This window comes from Phycodurus eques, chromosome 4, assembly GCF_024500275.1.
Source record: "Phycodurus eques isolate BA_2022a chromosome 4, UOR_Pequ_1.1, whole genome shotgun sequence".
Lineage (NCBI taxonomy): Eukaryota > Metazoa > Chordata > Actinopteri > Syngnathiformes > Syngnathidae > Phycodurus > Phycodurus eques.
The window spans coordinates 18,459,564-18,481,823 of record NC_084528.1 but is presented as its reverse complement, the minus strand read 5'-3'; the positions used below and the strand labels follow the sequence as shown (position 1 = coordinate 18,481,823).

The 22,260-nt window shown below is 41.9% G+C and overlaps 1 protein-coding gene across 6 annotated transcripts in view; it reads left to right on the top strand.

Moving 5' to 3' along the window:
* Window positions 1-22,260, top strand: part of ddr1 (discoidin domain receptor tyrosine kinase 1) — a 79,577-nt gene that overhangs the window by 53,391 nt on the left and 3,926 nt on the right. For 3 of the 6 annotated variants that reach the window (XM_061674360.1, XM_061674359.1, XM_061674364.1), the window contains exons 7-16: window positions 818-920; window positions 2,101-2,287; window positions 9,714-9,963; window positions 11,454-11,588; window positions 13,192-13,254; window positions 14,461-14,627; window positions 15,286-15,487; window positions 17,939-18,046; window positions 20,059-20,360; window positions 20,800-20,927. In XM_061674360.1, the coding sequence (XP_061530344.1) occupies window positions 818-920; window positions 2,101-2,287; window positions 9,714-9,963; window positions 11,454-11,588; window positions 13,192-13,254; window positions 14,461-14,627; window positions 15,286-15,487; window positions 17,939-18,046; window positions 20,059-20,360; window positions 20,800-20,927 (1,645 nt within the window). The remainder of the gene's footprint in view (window positions 1-817; window positions 921-2,100; window positions 2,288-9,713; window positions 9,964-11,453; window positions 11,589-13,191; window positions 13,255-14,460; window positions 14,628-15,285; window positions 15,488-17,938; window positions 18,047-20,058; window positions 20,361-20,799; window positions 20,928-22,260) is intronic. The other 3 variants (XM_061674361.1, XM_061674362.1, XM_061674363.1) reach the window with 3 other exon arrangements.

Sequence of the window (22,260 nt, the reverse complement as noted above, 5' to 3'; positions counted from 1 at the left end):
CGCTCCTCACACAACAACATTTATAGATGTTGGAACTCTGTGCACACATCCGCATTATAAGGCGCCCCGTCCATTTTTGAGAAAATGTAAGACTTTTAAGTGCGCCTTATGGTCGTGAAAATACAGTAGGTGAATCTGCAGTTTGTAATGAGTTTCACTTTTTGAATTGAATGACTGAAATATATATTTTTTAAGTTTCAGAAATTCTGATTTATTGAGATGCACCTGTATGTATATTACAATTGAATCAATATACCATAATAGTGTATAATTTTCATCGCAATGACATTTGCTGGATGTGGTGGGGCACTGCCCTCCCTGTCCCTCATGCAAAATTACTGCCACAGCTTATGAACGGTGTTAAGAGGTACAAAAAAAAAAACCAACTGCCTGTACCGTACCACTTGTTGGCATCCTTGGTACCAACAGTAGTGGTGCGGTACTTTGTTGATTGGTCGACTGAGAATGAAGGTACATTGACAAATGCAGTACAGCAGTGTTCATGCATGTTATGATTTAGCCCACTGAAAACTGCTCTTGAATGTGTAAAATATTTTGCCAGGAATAATTTATTATGTGTAGCAGAGTGCTGTTGATGCCCGCATAGCCTGATTAGCTCATCCGTTAAGGGTGCGTGGACCCGAGTAACAGAACCTTTGGTTTGTTTGACTAGTTTCAAACCAGAACAAGCATTTCCCCGCCTCGCTGATTGCAAGCGAACGTCTGGTCAGTTCGAGGCGAACATGCAGCGTGTGCTCCTGTGATGAATGGTCGGCATTTCTACAATCATGCCCACTTCTGTCCCGCGTTCTCTTAGATGGGTTAAAGGCTTACACGGCTCCAGTGGGTCACGTCATGAATCTGTCAGGCTTGCCAGTCTACCTGAACGACTCCACCTACGATGGCAGCACAGAGCAAGGGTAAGTACCACGTCTTCAACTCCACACTAAAGTTTCAGCTATTAGAAGCAAGTGTTTCCCAAAGATGGAAGATCAGGATGGCGGCCAGCTCTTTCCTCGTGGAAAGGGGACCCGCGGTGTTGTTGTAGTTGCTCAGGGATTTCGAGGCGCGTTTCCTGGCAATAACGTTTTGGCATGCCACTAGACGTGCTGCACCAGGATTCGTGGCAGGGTCACACTCGCTCAGGCCGTGCAGTTAATGGGCCCGAAATGTTTTGCTTATGAGTAAGCTAACACATTTTGATGCGATCCAGACGTATTTTTGCACAGATGTATGTTAATGGGAGACAGGAGAGTCAGTTTGACCTTGCTGTGTTTGTGTGTAAACGTGTACACATGGCTTGGCGATATGGCCTTAAAATAATAAAATAATTTCCCCCCCCCCCCCCCAGAAAAAGCCTAATTTCATTTGTTTTTTTTGTTTTTTTTTCGTTCTCACAAAAATCTGAATTGTAATTTTACTCGTTCCCCCCCCCACCTTAGCTTTAAAAAAAGTATTTTTTCCCTTTCTCAAATTTGCTGCATTTCTCCTCGTTAGGGCTGCAACTAATGATTCTTTTAGTAATCAAATAATAATTTTATTCCAATTAAGCGACGAATCAAATTAAAAAAAAAAAAAATTTCTATCCCATCCATCCATTTTTAACACCGCTTATCCTGGTTAAGGTCGCGGGGCGCTGGAGCCTATCCCAGCTGACTTCGGGCAAAAGGCGGACTACACCCTGAACTGGTCGCCAGACAGTTGCAGGGCACATATAGACATGGACAACCATTCACATTCACACAGTCACTGAGTGGGAACTGAACCCGCGCTGCCCACACCAAAGTCAGGCGAGTGTACCACTACACCATCAGTGACTTTAATTTACTTTAAGTCCCTTTTTTAAAAAAAATTGTCGTAGAGTGGCCAAATCACTAAGTTGGCAACACTGAATGTCCTTTTGTAAACTAGCTCCTCTCTGTTCGCAGCCATGTTGTTAGAGTAAGAAGTGCAAGTCACCGGGGATATACTTCGAACAACGGAAGATAAAAAATGAATAAATAAAATGCACCCTGACAAACTCAAATAAATCTACCAAATCTATGAATTGCCCAATTGTACTTTGAGCCTCCTACTCCTAGTAATTGCACTGTCATGCAGGGTGCAGTTCGGCGGCCTGGGTCAGCTGTGTGACGGCGTCCTGGGAGGAGACGACTTCATGGAGAGCAAGGAGTTGAGGGTATGGCCCGGCTACGACTACCTGGGCTGGAACAGAGACGTTCTTGGAAAGGCCAGCGTGGACATAGAGTTCCACTTCGAGAAGCCTCGCATCCTCCAGGTCATGCAGGTAAGCAAAGCGAGGGCAGGCTGTGTTTATGTATTTATGTATGTGTGTTTATGTTGTATTTATGTATTTTCCGTTTACGTTCGACCGTATTCAGTCAAACGTGGCGATCAGCAGGCCCAAAAAAATGGCATGTAAATTCGACACACCACAGAGAAGAGGAATGTTAACAAGCCTACTAAATTTAAATGAATAAAAGAACACATTGCTAAATATATAAAATCAGGTTTCAAAACTTGAATAATAAGGGCCACGTCTCAGCTCCCAGACGCTGTGGGTGTGTCAAATGGATGCGCCAAAAGGGGGTGATGGCTTATACAATGTAAAATCACATAAGGAGGCTCAACTTCAAAATTGAATGGTTATTGTGGACTATAATCATAAAAACAAGCACACAAGTCAACTTACCCATAAAATGCGCAGCCGGCACGGTGAACGGCTGGTTAGCACATCTGCCTCACAGTTCTGGGGACCGGGGTTCAAATCCCGGCCCCACCTGTGTGGAGTTTGAATGTTCTCCCCGTGCCTGCGTGGGTTTTCTCCGGGCACTCCGGTTTCCTCCCACATCCCAAAAACATGCGTGGTAGGTTGATTGAAGACTCTAAATTGCTCCTAGGTGTGAATGTGAGTGCGAATGATGGTTTGTTTCTAGGTGCCCTGCGATTGTCTGGCGACCGGTTTTGGGTGTACCCTGCCTCCCGCCCGGAGATAGCTGGGATAGGCTCCAGCCTAGTGAGGATAAGCATTTAAAGAAAATGGATGGATAGATGTATAGATGGATAAAATGCGGACTGCAGGTTTGGGAGGTGGTGTTGATGTTCAGCTCTCCATCTACGTGTGTCTTTAAAACGTCAAGCCATCACTTTTTTATTTCCTCTTTTTTTTGGGAGCTTAAAAAAACATCACCGAGCTGTTCTGGAAATCGAGGCATCCAGAAAAGACGCATTTTCAGGGTGTAGCCAGTGGTTAGCTTTCTAACTCCATGCTGCAGTGGTAAATGGGCCTTGTTATGGAAACTAAGCACAGCTAACTCACAACTGAGCAGCATAGCCAAACGTAATGACGTCACTTTGTCCTTATAGTGGGGGAGGGAACTCGCCCTAGAAAGTATACATTTTGTTGGTTAACAATGTGGAATGATTTGGGGAAAGTTGTGACATATTTGGTCTGTCGGAGTTTTTGGAATGTGGAAAATATATTGTAGTTGGAATCGGTTTGAAACTGCGAAGACGGAGTTGACGGAGGAGGGAATAATGTAGAATGTCCTAATATGGGAATTTTGTTGTTGAAAAATGTGGGAAAATATGTGGAATTTTTGGATTGTTGAAAATTGTTCCCAAGGTGAATTGAATGAGCTGAACATTTTGTGAACAATGTGAATGTATTTTGTTAAATGTGTTATTGGAAATGAATGGGTAATTATTTGGTACAAAATATGGAATTGTGAATTTTTTTGGAATGTGATGAGAAATTCCAAACGTGGTGTGAATTTTTGGAACATATTGACATTGGAACGATTTGAATCGGATGTAAAATGTGGATGTAGAAGACTGCCAAAACATGGGGTAGAATAAAAAAATAGAATAACAGAGGTATGTGTGAATGAATGCTTTCAGCATTTCAGCATTCATACAGCAATCAGTGTAGCGCAGAGATTCTCCCACGAGTGGTACTCCCGAGCTCCCTCTCATGTTATGGGAAAGACTTACTGAATTAAATGCTGAAACTGCATAATGTTAGTTTATTTTTTAATCCAGTGCAGTACATTTGTTAAGTATAGTACAAGTGTATTTAACTTTTACATTTGAATTTAATAGAAGAAGACGACGACGTGACTTTTGGTTTTCCCTTGTCAAGTGTTGCTGCAGTGAGTTGCTCGGATGATTTGTTCGGCACAGTTTCTCTGCCCGATGCCTTCCCTGACGCAACCCACACATTTTTGTCATTTAGAAAAAAGATTTTCAAACATTTATTGAGGTACAAATTTTATTTAACGTCTATGTGCAATCAATTTTAATTAAATCGTTTAATTACAGATTTTTACTTTCCTATATTTAAGCACAGTGATATTTTTAAACTGTACATAATGCTAAAGTGGCTGCCAAAAATATTAAATATATATTTTACGAATAAAACCACTGCCTTGTTTTTGCATACTACTTCACTGTATTTTAATGTTGGTCAATATGGTGGTACTTTGTGAGCCAAGTATTTTTCGAGGTGGTAATCAGCTTAAAAGGTTTGAGAACCACTGTTGTAGCGGATCTGTGGCACGTGCGGCAGACACATCGCGGTGGGGGCGGTACTGTGTATTTGCGGCAAACTTCAGAATGGCTCGCTCACAGTTTCAGAAATGAGCAGCTCACAGAAGATTTACTGAGTTGATTTTTTTTTTTTTAAGACTCATCGACTTGTATAAAAGCCATTAAAAAAGCAATTTTTCCCATAATATATTAATAATGCTACCTGTAATCTGTTATCACTAAAAATGTCTTACTTATCATACTATGGCAGCATTTCTTAAAATATTAATATTGTGCCCATATTGCCAAACATTTAGTGAATGAAAGGTCTTAAATTTGATCACAGTGACATTATAGATAGCCTGTTAAGTATCTTTTAATGGATGCTTTACATTTATGATGGGTGCAGCTATTTTGTTTATTTTTTCCCATTTTATGGAATGCAGCGAGTATTGAACTGGCATTGTTTTGAGAGAGAAAAGGAAGTAGAATCCTTGAATCGTCCCTCTTCAGAGGGAATTCAGTTTGCCACCATTCTCATACACACACACACGCAGGGGGAAATGCTTACTTAAACCTTTTTTCCGAAAATATCTTCTTTGGATTCTGAGGCATCCACCAACTAAAATGTCAGAAATTACATCTTAAATCCTTTTTTTTCTTCAGTTGAGTCAGATTTTTGCAATCCCACTGGAACTTTTTTGTCTGTTTCCCGGCACATATTTTTTCGAGCACTAAACACGTGCTGAAAAACACGTTCGGTACCTCGGCAATCACATCGCTCCCCTTTCAATTTCCTGTCTGCATTCACTTGCATCCCCACTCGGGGCGCAAGTGCCCCCCAAATAATGATTTGTCTCCAGATGTTGTTTGTACCGCCACCAGCTCATTTCCACTTTGGCCCAGATTACCGAAATTGAATTCTGGAGCAACTTGATGCACAAATCAAGTGTACTCATGAATAAAATGCTTTTAAAACTTCTATAAATATGAATTATTGTTGCTAAGCACTCCTAAAACTATTGCCATGTGTTGAACACAGATAAGGAAGCTGATAAAAATCACTTTTTACATTTAAATTAAGGCTTTGATCTGGTAAATGAATAACCTCATTACGTTAAGCCAAGCACGACGGCGGGCTAATGGGAGTTCGAGGCTAACTAATGCTTTATTCATGGATCTAATGAAGCTCTGCACATACTCCTGCAGGTCATGTGATCAGTGCAACCTCTAAAATATACTTTTATAATACAATGAAGCAATGTAGTGTCTCTATGGGCATCAGAAATTAGTAGGACATCATACATCAAGCAGAAAGCAACCCCGTATGTCCAAATATGGTCAATTTCATATTTTTTCACAGATCGATGCTATTGGTCTGTCTTCTAATAAACCTCTTTTGTGAAAAATGGATTGCTGTAATGCTGCCGTGTAGAACAAACTGGTCAGCCATGAAGGTACATTTGTGTGCAGATTCATGTTCATTGCTGCTTGGTCAGGTCCGGTTTTCTTTTCTTGCATCATGCATGGCTCTTAGACCTTTGCGAGAGCTTGTTCCTTTTTTCTTTTTTTTTTGCTGCTGCTCTGTTTTGCGAGCCACAATTTGAGTTGCGAGCGAACTTTAGATTCACCAATGCTCAAGTGATGTGAAAAAGAAGACCAATTAAGAATGCCCTCGCGCTTGGGCAAGGAGCTTGTATGCACAGATGTCTGCTTATGGCAAAAAAAAAAAAACAATTTATGGTTGAATCTGATAACCTTCCATTAAATTTCCAAGTTAATGCCCATAAATTCTCATTAATAAAAAGTATAAAATTTAGAATATTTCTCTGATTTCAGAGTTTAAATTCCCATGAGAAGTTAGCGTAAACTTTTCGTAAATTTACTGGAAAATTTCGACCCATTTGAGACCCTAGTACTTTTTTTTTATTTGTTTTTTTTGTTTTACAAAAACCATTAGCCTAACATCTTAGGCCTGGTACACACACAATGATTTTTGTAAATCTTGAAATATTGTTTCTGTTACAGACCCCACACATGAAGATGAAAACTCAAACCTTTAAAAGTTTTGATCGTACTGTGTGTGTTGTGATCCGATAATCTAATCGAAAGTGACTTAAAAATGACTTATGCTGTTGGGCTAACAAAATAAAGGCCTCCTCCTTAATAGACACCATCTACAGTTGTGTGCATACCATAAATGTCCTCAGCCACTGTTTGTAGAAATGTGTTGTTTTCAGAACTGTCATTTACAATGAAAAAGCTTTTAAACTCACCCCCTGAAACATACAGTATAACAATGCATTATTTTTTTGGGGACCAAATCGTACTAAACCTCTACGAGGCAGAGTGTCCTGTCCTGTTATAATAAGATGGTTTCTGGTGATAAGATCTGTGTTTTTATTATTGTTCGCATTTACCCATGCCCACCCATGTTATTGTAATAAATCCTCAACTTGTGCATTGTTTTTGACGGAGCACCACCTCTTTTTCTTCTAACCCTCCCACAGTGTTTTACTCCCAATGTTTTTTTTAAGATCAGGCTATTTCCTGGATTGTCCCTGGGGGGGTTTCCCAACACTAACCTCAGCTGACTTGACACTGTGGATTTGTCAAGAGTGGGAATGTGAGCTTGATTCTAGTGAAGTTACTTAACATGCACCAGATTACTTCCGCACGGCACAGTCTGACCAAATGTGTGTGTTAACCTGTGCTTCCTTAAACACAATGTATTGCTTTTTTCCCCTCGGGGGGAGCGGGGTTCATGAATCTCTAGTTCTGTCCTTTGGGCTTTTATTGAAAGCAGCCAGTGTGACCTTGGCTAACACACACACACACGCAAAGAATGACTTGTAGGCAGCTCAACATGTGGTGCAGCTGTTTGCTTCGCATGTGGATCCAGTTAGAGGTGACAGGCTCAGAATTAAGTGCGAGGTTAACAACGCGCCACCTCCGCCACCTGTATATCGTCATCTGTTACATTTGTGTCGCTAAGATGGACACTTTTGACCCCTCTGACTCATTTCCTCTTTTGAGTCTGACTGCAGCGTCAAAGTCACATCGTATGTTATCAGTAAAGAGGAACTTTTACGCAACACGAAAAAATTTTCCATCACAAAGAATGGAAATTAAATAATCTTTATTGGGGTCCAACTGTCACCATTAAAATCTTAACACTACCTACAACTGTAAAAATATTTTTTATAAGTGGTATTAAAACACTCTTTAAACACTCTCTTAACTGTAATGAAGTTAAAAAAGAAGTAAAATGAACTGCGTTACAATTGTAAATATCAATGGATGAAAATCAATGTGTCTTTGGTTTCCTAATTAGAATAATTTTGCAGAAGAATGGAACTTTGAGGTCCTATTACAAGTGGCCAAACATTTGCACACATACCAGTCCAATGACACATCTCTTAAAATGTTTCGTCCATTTTTTTGGATTTTATTTTGTATTCGCTATACTGTATGTAATTTTGGCATGTCCAAAACACTGCTCTCCACAACTCCAGTTGTGTAATAAGTGGTTAAATGATGCTAAATGTATTTGTTTACATGTGTTTATTGTGCGCAAAATGTTACGTACAGAAGTCATTTTGATCATTTCTATTCTACTTTCCTAATCATCCATCCATCCAGCCATTTTCTGTACCGCTTATCCTCACTAGGGTCGCGGGCATGCTGGAGCCTATCGCAGCTAACTGTGGGCAGGAGGCGGGGTACACCCTGAACTGGTTGCCAGCCAATCGTATGGCACATATAACCAAACAACCATTTGGCCTCACATTCATACCTATGGGCAATTTAGAGTCTTCAATTAACCTACCATGCATGTTTTTGGGATGTGGGAGGAAACCGTGTGCCTGGAGAAAACCCACCCAGGCAGGGGGAGAAACATACAAACTCCACACAGGCGGGGCCAGGACTTTTATACCCTAGTCCTCAGAACTGTGAGGCGGATGTGCTAACCAGTTGTCCACCGTGCCGCCTCTTTCATATTGAGCATTTTGTACGTGTCCCAGAAATTGCTGTCCACCCTGCCCCTTTAAGAACTCGTCTGACGTTTTCAGTCACATTTATGACCATCATTTAGTCTTTCTTCTATAAAGGATGAAACAGTGGCTGGTTGAAGAGTAAATATTTACAACATTGTCACTTTCATCATGTGTAGTTGGATGTTGTCAAGCTTAACATGTCCACTTTGCTATTGTGAAATACCAATTCGTATAAAAATGTTTAGAAAATTCAAAATGCATTCAAAAGTGAACGGCTTGCGAATGGAATCATGTTACTCAGGATTTGCGAACAGTTAGCCATAAATGTCCACCCAGTCTGTAAGCTCAGATATTTTGCTGTTTGCATGCGTCTGCTTGCAGTTAATATATATTAAAACTGTGGGTGCTTGGCCAACATGCAATGGAAAATCTTTTTTTTTTTTTCCTTTGGGTGAAATGGGGAAGTCCCCAAGGCACCTAATGGTGATATTGACAATAATTCCTTTATTTATCCTATGAAGGGGAAATTTCATACTGCATTTGAAAACAATCAATCAAAGACTTATATTTAATTAAAAGTGACGACTAAAAGAGATTGTTTAGTACTACAGGGTAATCTACACAAACACTTTGAAGCTGTTTACCAGAGGAAAATAATGGATGTACAAGTGTAAAATAAGTTAACTGCTGTAATATTATGACTATTATTATTAGCACTTAACTATGACCACCAATGAGAATGAATGGTTAAGTGTAAATTAAGTGTCAAGCAGGGCATATTCATTTCCTGATGTGAATTGGATGTAGTAGTTCAAGTATTTGCTTAGGCTGGGCACCACATTGGACATCTTACTGCTTCAATGCCAAGAAGCCAGTAAAAGCCAAAGAAAAAGTTCATCTTTTGACGCCAACTCTCCTTGAAGTTTGCCGAGTCGCTCGTTTGTCATTCTCGCTCACCTCTCTCCACTCTGCACCGTTTTTGTCGAGTTCATCTGCAGCGGCTCCGCGTCCCACATCTTTCACAAACAATTAAGGCAGCCCAGGATGAGACCGTGCGGGATATTTTGTCGCCTAACTGTATCTGTGGCTGTCGAGCTGGCCCACATTAACCAATTAGCTTTCCGAGTCGCGGGCCCCAGGAAGGAACTCGATGATCACATTCTCTCTTTCTTTCTCACCCCCCTCCAGGTGCACAGCAACAACCGTCACACTCAGGGCGTGCGGGTGTTCAACAAGGTGGAGTGCACGTTCAAGCCTGGCCTGTTGCAGCCGTGGTCGTCCCCGGCCCTGGCACTGCGCGTGCCCCTGGACGACCTGAAGGACCCATCTTCTCGGACAATCTCCCTGCCCTTGGACGGACGCGCCGCTCTCATCCTGCGCTGCAACTTCTCTTTCGCCGACAGATGGCTGCTCCTCAGCGAGATATCCTTTCTCTCAGGTAACAACAGCATCCATCACCACCACTACTACTGCTATAGTACTTCCGCTATTTATACTACTCCTGTTTAGTACAGGAGTAGTATAAATAGTATAAATAGTATATATATATAAGCTGCAACTGCTCTTTCTACCTTTTCTCCTATGAATACTGTGCTGTGTGTTGGTAATTGCGTGAATGCTGAAACACAGTTATTCTACAACAAAATTCTTTATCATCATTATTCTGCCATTTTTTTTTTGTCTGTTAACTACTTCCACATTTTTCATACGATTTACACACATCATTCCAACTTCAACACATTCAAAAAAATTCACGCAAGGGGTGCTTGTGTTTTTCTCAGTGAAATATTACCCACATTTCCCACAATACCACATTTTACACCCAAAACAATTCCCATTAATTCCCATCGTCGTTCAGCTCATTCTGATCTTCTTCAAATCACATTCCCACGTTCCCCAAATTCCACATTTTATCTACCTTAATCCCTCCTGCTTCAACATTTCTTGACCGATTCAAACCTTTACAACTACAAAATATTTTCCACATTCCCACATTACCCAAATTCCACATATTGCCAAATTCAAATACCCACATTTTTCCCGACATTGACATTCCTCATTATTCCTTCCTCCAACATTTGACTGATTCAAAACATTCCAACTACAAAATATTTTCCACATTCCTGCATTATACAAATTCCACACTTTTCACCCATATTTCACATTTTCCCACTTTAATATACCCACATTTTCCCCACATTAAGACAAATTTTACATTATTCCCTTCTGCTTCCACATTTCTTGACCGATTCAAACCTTTCTAACTTCATACTGTTCAGATTAACTTCATTCCTGAACCACTCAATATCATTCCATATTATTGTATATTATTCAACATAATTCTTTCTCACTGAATAAGATTCAATATCATTTATCATTTATTGTCGCACAAGTATTAAAAAAAAAAATTCAAACAAAACAAATACAATAAATTGATGAATGAAAAATAAATATAAAATACATAAATTAAAAATATATCATTTTAGTATCATAATTAGTTGACCACTATATGGACTTTACATTAATGATCGATTGATCAGTCAATGGATAAATAAATTGTAATTGTTCGTTGCAATCCTACTTCATTGCTTGTTTTGTGTTTATTCTGACCCTTTCTCACTTTTTGCCAACACTCTGACTCACATTTGATAGGTTCTGGGTTCGAATCTCGACGCTGGCCTCCCTGTGTAGCATTTGTATCTTCTCCCCGTGCTTTTGTGGGTTTTCGAAACATCAATAAACATCTATGTTAGGTTCATTTGAGACTCTAAACTGCCAACAGGTGTGAATGCTTGTTTGTCTATATGTGCCCTACGATTGGCTGCCCTGCCTCTCGCCCAGTCATCTGGCATAGGCTCAAGATGGAAAATGGATGGCTGTTGAAATGTGTTTTTTCTGAAAACACTCCTCCTTGTTCCTTCCATCCAGAGGCTATTGAGAAGGACGTGACTCCGCCGAATGGTTCAAAGACTCCCACCACCAGCGCCTCTCCTTCCCTCAACCACACCTCCTCCTCTCCTGCCCCGAGCCACGGTGCTTCCAACACCTCTCCCGGTGCTTTTGGTAAGTCCTGCTCATCAAGCTTCTGCTCGCAGCATTCTCCTCCTGTCGGCTCGTCATTACCCATCATGCTTCACTCCTCCTCTTCCCTCACTCTGTCTTTATCTTTGTCCACCACAATAAGTGTAACCAAATTCCGGTCGTGCAGTGCCAACAGGAGCCCCATCTTCAAGCTCTGAGATGATTTGGACTTGAACTAAAGCCTCTTTTACACAGAGACCCTGCAAGATGGCCTTAACAGAAGAGAACATTTTAAACAGAACTCAGATAAGCAGGATATTAAGGAAAGCCGTTACAGCATGTATTCGATAGCCTTGATATTCATCTTAAGGTCCATACTAGTACACTCTTTGTCCTCACTTGTAAGAAGGGATAGGAATTAATAAGAATTAAGTGATTCTGATTCCTTTATCAATCCCGCTTATTGAATCGATTCTCTTATCGATTCTCATTGGATGAAGGAATGAAATAATACAAATGATATATGATATCAATGGTGTAACAATCAATCGATTATCAACAACTAATGGATTATCAAATTAATCAACTATTTTGAAAATCAATTAATCGTTTAGAGACCTTGTTTAACTTAAAATTGGCCAAATCCTCAGAATTTCAGCCTCTCAACAGTAAATATTTCCCAATTTCCGTACCCCTCCATGAAAGCAGACTGATTATCTTGTATTTTATTTTATAATATTGATTGTGTTTAATCAAAATAATTCATTTGTAAACATCTGCTTATACTAAAAAAAATTAAATAAAAATGGAAAAACATAAACCAGTAACTGAATCATAATCAATTTGTTTTTGCATTTTCTGCACTGGCGGCACAGTGAACGACTGGTTAGCACATCTGCCTCACAGTTCTGAGGATCCGGGTTCAATTCCCGTGTACCCCGCCTCTCACCTGCAATTAGCTGGGATAGGCTCCAGCACACCCGTGACCCTAGTGAAGATTAGCGGTACAGAAAATGGATGGATGGATTTTCTGCGCTGTCAATTTGAAACAATATCCTGATTTTTGATAGAGATTAAATTACCTTTTTATCAGAGTCATCGATTCATTGGGGGAAAAAAAAAATCAAACGATTAATTGATTATTCAAATAATCCTTAGTCATATATAATTATCATTATCCTTTGCCACATAAGTGAGATCGATAAGTGGAATCGTCAGGGAAACAAACTACTCTTAGGACTTGAATTACTGGGATTTTCAATTGCCGTCCCTACTAGTAAGATAATTTAGCACACGACTAAAACGACTGTCTTAGTAGTGAAATTTTTTCCACTACTAGTGCCACTGTTGTCCTACGGGTACGCAATTGGTTTCAATACATGTCGAGAGAATTGAGTGTCTGGTGTTAAATTTAAAGCCTCTGTCCCAGCATTGTGGAAATGAAAACCCCTGCACAGAAGGGGCAAAGTTGCGCCTCTGTTTTGGCCCTACGGTGGACTATTGGCAAAAGGAATCGTCAAGTCGATACAAGCGTGTTTGCACTACTGTGGCAAACCTCGGCCCCCTCATTCTCGCCCTTCTCCTTCACCGCCTCTGCTCATTCACACCCTCCTCCTTTATCCATCTCCTCCTCCTAATCTTCCAGCACCTCCTCCCACCGCCAGCTCCACCTTCATGATGGACACTACTGCTAATTGGACGCTGTCAGGTGAGACAAAGGGAGGATGAATCCAGGGGCTCGCTGCCCCCCCCTCCCCCCCCCCCCCCCACCTCATTTTTCTAATTAGGGAGATGACTAGTACAGTGGAACCTCTAAAGTCGGAACACAAACCATCCATTTTCTATAGCGCTTGTCCTCATTAGGGTCACGGCTGAGCCGGAGCCTACTTTGGCTGAGAGGCGGGGTACACATTCGACGAGTCACCAGTTAATCACAGGGCACATAGCGTTCCCTCGTGATATCGCAGTTCATCGTTCTTTTTTTTTTTTTTTTTTTTTCTGCACGAAAATAGTTCCACTAGTCAAGCACCAATAGCCGGATGTGACGTTGGCTCCATGGGCGCTGAAATTCAGTGCCCCACCATGCTCCTATCTCTTGTATTGAAGAGGCTATACTGTGCATGCAACGTTTAATTAGAGTTATTAAGTAAACCCCAAATTGGATGTGCGTCAAAAAATGAGGCAACAAAGATAACCAAAACAATTTTACTCATCATTAACAGTATACTATTTATCCTGCTCATCTTTTTCATTTTCATTAGTTTTTTGTCTTAAGGTGACTCAGCTGAGCGGTGGAGTGGCAGCCTCGCTGCCCCTATTGACCATCCGCGACTGTGTATTTTTCCAGAAAAGGAGAGTTTAAGTCTGACTTCAGAGGTTCCAGTGTATACAGGAAAAACACTAACACACAACATGTTCATGGACAATCACAAAATGGATTCCTTTGGTCTTAAAAAGTGCATGTTTTAGGGATTTCGGGACGCTGAACAAGTATCAAAACTAAGCTCGAAGTTGTTTCAGTGGTATGCCTTGTTCACAAGTTGGAAAAAAACTTAGATTGGGGATTTATTACCAACATTGTGTCGACAGACTGATATATGTGTGGGGGAGACAGGGTGTCTTGTCTTTCTTGGTACCGGTGTTTGTTCTCGCATACCTGCATGCCTCATATGACCTTGAGAGGGGATTAAATGACCTCTGGCTTTGCTACATTGTTGTGTACAAAAGACGCCGCACACTTCTCACATTCTTTTCTCGAAGCAGAGGCCTGTGTGGTATGCATCACTCACTCCTCATGTACTAGCTGATAAAGTGTGTGTGGGTATTGCGTGTCTGTGTGTGTGCCCGCTGTACGAAGCGTTAGTGTACACATCTCAAGTAGAGGTCACCCGCTCGCTCTCCTACTCCTTCGCAGGTCCAGAGTTCAACGGCGTGTCGCCGAGGGCGGGGCTTCCCGTGGCCAAGGATGACAGCAGCAACACGGCCATCCTGATTGGCTGCCTGGTGGGCATCATCCTGCTGCTGTTGGCCGTTATCGCCGTCATACTGTGGAGGCAGTACTGGAAGAAGTTACTGGGGAAGGTGAGATTAAAAGCACACACATAATAACGCTGATAAATTATGAATACATTACGAAATGCCTGGATGACTTCATTCCCCCCATTCCGTGTCGGTATCACTCACACAGACCCGCGGGAAGTACAGTACAGTACAGTGACACAGGACAAAATTGTAGTCGACTTTGTCCCCCGATTCTGTATCACTACCTTTCACACAGAACAGGATCATGGCACAGAGCTGGTGTGACAGTGTGAAAGAAGTTCTAATACTCCTTCAGAAGCCAGAAAAACATTACAGTAAGGACCAAGCTCTGCTGCAAATGGCGAAACTAACCTACACCCTAACAAGCTTTGCAATTGCCTATAGATGGTGCCAAAGCACTACTTTGTATTAGACAGGGCTTTTGCCTATCTTGTAAAAGCGCTTCCCCTTGCATCAACACAGTTCCTTGGAACCAAGATGCTGCAAGATGGCGCTAAAGCACTACTTTTATATTAGACAGGGCTTTGCTGTGAGTTTTTCAGCAAATAACAAAGGATAGGTTCTCCCCCCAAAAAAATTGAATAGTTACAGGAGTGGGGAAAATTTTATTATCTTTGTAAATATGAGTTAAATCTCGTGTGTGGTGGTTGAAATAACATAGCGGCACCAATTGAAGGAATTTATCGCGTTTGCACAGGCTCAGGGCGGCCTGTCGAGCGACGAACTGCGCGTGCATCTTTCAGTGCCCTCGGACAACGTGGTCATCAACAACACGCACAGCTACTCCAGCCGCTACCAGCGCATACACACCTTCCCCGACGAACCCGAGCGGGAGGGCGAAAGCGAGTACCAGGAGCCCAGCGCCTTGCTGCACCCGCGAGATCACCGGGACAGTACGGGTATGTCCAACAAACACGTTGCTGAGAGGCACTTGAACGCAACATGCTAAATACACGCTAATTGCTTTCTATTGTACCACGCAAATATGGCATGGAGACATGCACTTAAGGCCTCTTTATACTCTTGCGGTCGCGTGGCCGACAACGCCGGCATTGCATCACAACACACCATCTACGTCGCCGCCTTCTCGATCGATTTTGCGGCATAATTAAACGTATCATCTGGTCATCTAGGTCCATTTGTTCTGTCGCGGTCGCCATTGTTGTTGCTTTGTTCCTTGTTACTGAAAGGAAAGTAAAAATGACTACCGGAAATGGCCAGAAAAATGCAGAGGAAACTCCACCCTGTGGTGTCCGATCCAATACCAGCCGTAGCGGCACCCCCGACCTGGAGGAAAACTGCTGCACACTTTCAAAACGGAGCGCGTGCGTTGCGCTCGAGTATAGAGGTGAACCACGCGCGGGACATCCGCAGTGACGTCAGCGCGGTCGCCGTCCACGCGAGTACAAAGAAGCCTTTCGTCCTGTTCAGATGCCTTCAAGCGTGCACAAGCTTTTGCGCACTTGGCTTGGAATGCCAGTAGAAAAGATATGAAACTGTGAGGACAAAAGTAATGGGACACTTGGCCATAATGCCTATCGCGAGTAAAAATAGGAAAATATTAATTCAATGACCAAGCTTCTAACTAAGTTTACTCTTATATCAAATACATTTTCCCAGTTGAAATGAATTGATGCTATTCATCGGTTCCAGCCATCCAAAAACCACCACTATTCTTTTTACGTTATTAATAAAGAAAATAGCACTGTATTGTATAAAACCATCATAAAACATAATATAAGAGCATGTAAAGAAATTAACTGGTTTGATAAAGTATAATTACAGTACATATTGTAGTGTAGTGTGTGTTGGATGTGTGACTTTAAGGGGTGTGGCCTGGTCAGTGACTTCAGGAGCTAGAGTCAGGTTGGCCGGTTATTTTCGTGCAAGCACATGGGTGTGATTTGGATGTGAAATACAGCAGCTCCTTGCAAGTGTTCTCATTTTGTGTTAGTTTTACGGTTTGTCCCGTTCAATAACAATGACACCTACAAATGTGTGACACCTCAACAGTAACGCCTTCTGTGTCTGTTTGGTTGTTTTTCTTCGGATGAATATATATATATATATATATATATATATATATATATATATATTCGGATGAATATATATATATATATATATATATATATATATATATATATATATATTTTCTCTTCTTCTAAGAAAAAAAATTCAAACCGAAAATTAACATCACGGCTACCCCCTGCGATTGGGGTATGTGTACGTTACGTGACTAAACCCGAAAAACAGGTTAGTAGACTCCCTGCGTATGCTGCGGGTTGCTTACATGAGAGTTTGAACCCGAACTTGCTAAAATGTTCTTCAAACTCTCATGTCAGCAACCCACAGCATATACAGGGAGTCTGCTAACCTGTTTTTCGGGTTTGATCACGTGACATACACAGCCATCACGGGGGCAGGTGTGTCGTTAATTTTGGTCGCCAACAGAGGGTGATATTGCCCAAAATGGCGGCCCCCCGAGATTGCTGGAGATTGAATTATTCTGTTTATTCCACTAACGCACTATTAACCAAGGTACTGTGTTTTGATTAGTGGTGACACATTCAATGTATTCTTGCAAAAAAAAGAAAAAAGTAGGTTTACTTCCCCTTTAAATAAGGAAGTCAACCTGGTCATTCATCGCTAAGCTATTTGATGAGGTTCTTCCACACCAAACGCATTCCAGCATACCGTTATACACAAAGAGAAAAGTGCCTTTTTTTTACAAAATGTCTTGATAAAATTAATAAAGAGGTGTGTCCCAATACTTTTACCCATAGAACATATTTAGAAAAGTTTTTTTTTTTTCTTTCTTCTACTGTGAAGTGTTCCACCACTGTGTGCACAAGCAAGCCAAATCCACATGGAAGAGTGCCTGTGTGAGGATGCACTGCTCAGAGGGGCACAAAGCAGCTTTTGTTCCAGAGGGAGGAAAAAAAAGAATGAAAAGAAGAAGGCAAAATGAGGAAAGAAAGAGGGCATGCTTGTAGTTGTACTGCACCACAGGAGGTTGGCATTCCGTCTCCGCGTCGCGCTTATGCTTTGAAATAACCCCTGTAACTCAAAAACACGATTTTACCTGATTGTGTTGTTGTGGTGGTTGTTTTGTGTTAACCTGCCTTGTTGTGTTGCTCGTTCTTTGCTGTGCTCCACTTGCATCCCATCCTCCTTTTGAGTTATCTATCACCACATGCTAACAGTACCTTATTTTGTTTTGTTTTGTTTTGTGTCTACTTTATGCGGTGCCCTACGTGGTCTTGTGTGTATTTCGTGTTTGTGTGTTTTTGTCTGTCTGTCTGTCTCTGTGTGTGTGTGTGTGTGTGTATTGTGTGTTTGTGCTCTCCCAGCCTTGCTGTTAAACAACCCGGCCTATCACCTGCTCCTGTCAGATCACAGGAAAGGCTCGAGGCCCAGCACCTGTCAGGCTCAGGAAAAGAGTCTCAATGTGCCCCATGGTAAGACACCTCGGACTGGGCCGACCGCAGCCGAAAAAAGTGGGCTCGGGAGCCCCCCTGTCTGGTCTCCCCTTACTTCAAGCTCCATAACCCTGTAAGGGTTGGCTGCAGTGTAGCGTAGTCACTCTTACTCTCGTCGTGCATGCGTCTGACTTCACTCTTTTTTTCTTTTTTTTTTCTTTTTCTTTAACGCTTGCCTTGTGTGGTGGGTTACTGGAGTTTATTCCAATAAGACACATTTTCACATTCATCCTGAGTCATGCGTTTCGGAGCCTTCACCTTCGGAAGCGCTCGGTATCCTCGTAATCCATACTGTCACTTGTCTCGCAGGATTTGTATTATGGGCTGTCTTTGTCAGTAGATGTAGCGAAACTGCTAGTCGGCATTGTCTGCATCTTTCTATCCACTATTTCAATACTATATTTCCCCATATTGTGGACAGAGGTCTTTAGTTTCTCAACTGAGAGGCCCAAAGCCTGTATTATGGGTATGGTGTTTATTAGGAGGAGGCCTTTATTTGTGAATATGCATTGTTTGAAAATATTTCATTAGTAATGTTATATTGGAAAGTGTTCCCTGCAATTCGAAGAGCGAAAATCCCTGTGTAACTGAAAAAAGGAAACCGTTTCCTAGCAATTGATTCTCAGTGTGGTATAAGTACCAATAATACTACACAGGCTCCTTCTGGTGGTACACAAAAGAATCACTGAATGAAATGTTCGAACGGTGGATGTGGTTACAGTGACTTGTAAACTTACTACCTCTACAGTTCATTTAAGTACAGTTCAATTATATGTAACTTAAACATTCAATGTATTTGCATCTAATTTGTTATCAAACATTCATTATTTTATTTAACTTTTGTGTGCAATACATTGTACTTGAATCATTTCAGTCCGGTTTTACTTTTCTCATTAAAGCGTATTGTTAACGTTTAAATTAATAATTATCATTTTAAAGTCGCTTAAAATGTTTAAATTGATCTTTTAGGAATAAAACCTGCCTTGTTTTGATAACCACCTGGGCCTAGTATGCCGCTGTATTTTAATGTTGGTCATTATGGTGGTACTCTGAGATGGAAATATTTTTTTGCGGTAGTTATTGATGTAAAAGGTTTAAGAATCACTGACCTACAGGACTTTTAGACAAGGCTACGGCCTGACGAAATTAAGATCCTCCCCAGACTTACTCATGGCTTTGGCTTGAACACAAAAAAACGATAATATCGGAGGATTGGTTCCCCTTCAAAAATCTGTGAAAATATGAATTCCAAGAAATGCCAAGCCGTAAATATGCAGGGGTTCAATTTATATACCTCAGATCTGGATGTGTTTCTCTGTGTGGTGTACAACACAAATCTAAAGCAGTGTGTGATCTGGATTTTGCTTGAGGGATTATTATAATTTTGAAATATCGTATCAAAATATATATATATATATATATATATATATTTTGGGGTATAATTTCTTCCTCAAATAAATAAGGATTAATGAATACATTATGTATTCTGATTTAGTCCAAGTCCAACAGTTTTTCCCCAAATCCACTGTAAACATCAGCGTTACAGATGCCATGTCTACCTTAGACCGTGTATCTATAGCAGCAACCACATCAGTTACAGTAAAGGTAAACAGTGGCATCTAGTGGCAGCACCTGTTCCTGGAGGATAAGAAGAGGTGCTTACAGGGGTCGCAGGTGAGCTGGAGCCAATCCCAGCTGACTTTGGGCAAGAGGCGGGGTACATTCAAAACCGGTTGCCAGGGCACACATGGACAAAGAAGCATTCGTACTCACATTCACTCTGTGTTGCCGTCCTTTTCCCAATCCTTAAGTTTTGATCTTGGTAGTTGGTTTTGCTTCTATGACTTTTTTTTTTTTTTCTTTCTCGTTTTTCCTCTCCTCAAACATTTATTAATATCATCTTGTTCTTGTGTCTCTGTGGATAACAAATGCAAACATGTCCGATGTACTCAGTTTCTCTACATTTCGTCCTAAATGTCCGCCTCTTCCAGTGTGCGGCTTGGAGTCTTCCCCGGAGAAAGGATTCCCTCTGACGCAGGACGAGCCTCCGCCGTACCCGGGCTCGCCGCCGTACCCGGCCCTGTCGCCGTCCGTGTCCCCCCCGCTGCCCCCCAGCGTGCCGCACTACGCCGAGGCCGACATCGTGAGCCTGCAGGGTGTCAGCGGCAACAACACGTACGCCGTGCCCGCCCTGGCCTCTTCCAGCCCGGGGGCGGACCCCAGCCCCTTGCCGGAGTTGCCGCGTCAGTGTCTCGTCTTCAAGGAGAAACTCGGGGAGGGGCAGTTTGGAGAGGTAACACATTCTGTGGGGGGTGGGGGGTTTATGGCTGTGTTTGGAATCCCTTCCTATCCACTATTAGTGCTTGATGTGAGTTTGCATTTAACTAGTGCTGTAGTGTGTATAGGTTTTATCCTTTATCGTTAGGGACCGGGCCCTGCCAAGAATAGCAAAAGGTTTATAATTACCGCTAGATGCCACAAGATTGATGGCAAAGCACTACTTTCTGTTAGACACGGTGATCACCTGTCTAAATTAATCTTTTCCCCTCACTTAAAAAAATAGTTTGCGGGTTTTCCTGCAAATAAGGGAGGATAGGTTCCAAACCAAAATCTGTGAAAAGAATTATTCACGTTGTCTATAGTGAGTAGGGAAATGAGTGAACGATTCCGAACACACCTTATGACGGTGCAGCAAAGGTGGTTAATGAATGGCTCCATTTTTCTGGTGAAAGGTGCACCTGTGTGAAATCGAAAACCCTCAGGACCTTCCCAGCCTGGAGTTTCCCTTCAACGTAAGGAAAGGTCGCCCTCTGCTGGTGGCTGTCAAGATACTGCGGCCTGACGCCTCCAAAAATGCCAGGTTGGTGTCCTTTAGGCTCATTTTCACTGCATGCTTCAAGTGATACAATTTAGATATATTTTTTTTTCTCGAGTGGCCCAATATGCGACATGGCAGTGTAAAGGGGAGGGACCAGAAAAAAAACCTCGCACCATTAAAGCAATGGTACAATAAAAATCCAAGGGTACTAGATGATCTCTCAGCACTGTCTGGGTTTCTCTTCTTTATAAGTAGTAGTTTGAATCGTATTTACTGACAAAAAGATGTATATTGAAAGGGTATATACTGACAGATTATTTGCATTAATCAAGGAATAATAATATATTGGAATATCGTTTTGTCGTTGTTCTCTTTACTGGACTGTGCAAGGAAGTAAATTTAGCATCACTTTTAGTTGCATATAATCCATTTTCTGAGCCTCTTCTCCTCACAAGGGTCGCGGGCGCGCTGGTGCCTATCCCAGCTGTCATCGGGCAGGAGGCGGGGTACACCCTGAACTGGTTGCCAGCCAATCGCAGGGCACACACAAACAAACAACCATTCGCACTTACGGGCAATTTAGAGTCTTCAATTAACCTACCATGCATGCTTTTGGGATGTGGGAGGAAACCGGAGTGCCCAAAGATGCATATAATCATTGGGGATTTTGAAAAAAATATAAGTGCCATTAAAAGGAGATAATATAAGTAGATAATTAAGTACAGTGGTGCCTTAAGATTGTTTTCAGTGCGGAAAGATGATTTGACACAGATATTTTGAGTTAGGAGCGTGGTCACAAAACAAATTAAACTCGTACTTGTTGGCCCCCCTGTGTAATAATTGTACATAATTAATAATAATTGTGTAGGTCACTGTATATTGTTAGTTATAGACGGCTCAAGTTGGTCCTCCGGCGCCCTCTAGTGTAATTACTGTGTTTAGTGGGTGGCTTCGGCTCAGTAGGTAGAGCAGGTCGTGCAGTGAGTGACCAAAGGGTCATCGGTTCGAATCCCGGCTCTGACTGTCCGTGTGTCGAAGTGTCCTTGGGCAAGACACTGAACCCTATTTTGCTCCCAGTGGGCCTGGCAGCACCTTGCATGGCAGCAGTCGCCCATTGGCGTATGAATGGGTGCTTTGGGTACTGTGATGGTGTAGATAAGTGCAGTCCATTCTACATTATTTTTAGTTTTAGATAAGGCAACCTGTATTTGTTTTTATGGTATTCGTCCAAGGATGTTTCACATCCTCCTCCAGTCCATCCATTTTCTGAGCCGCTTCTCCTCACTAGGGTCGCGGGCGTGCTGGAGCCTGTCCCAGCTGTCATCGGGCAGGAGGCGGGGTACACCCTGAACTGGTTGCCAGCCAATCACAGGAC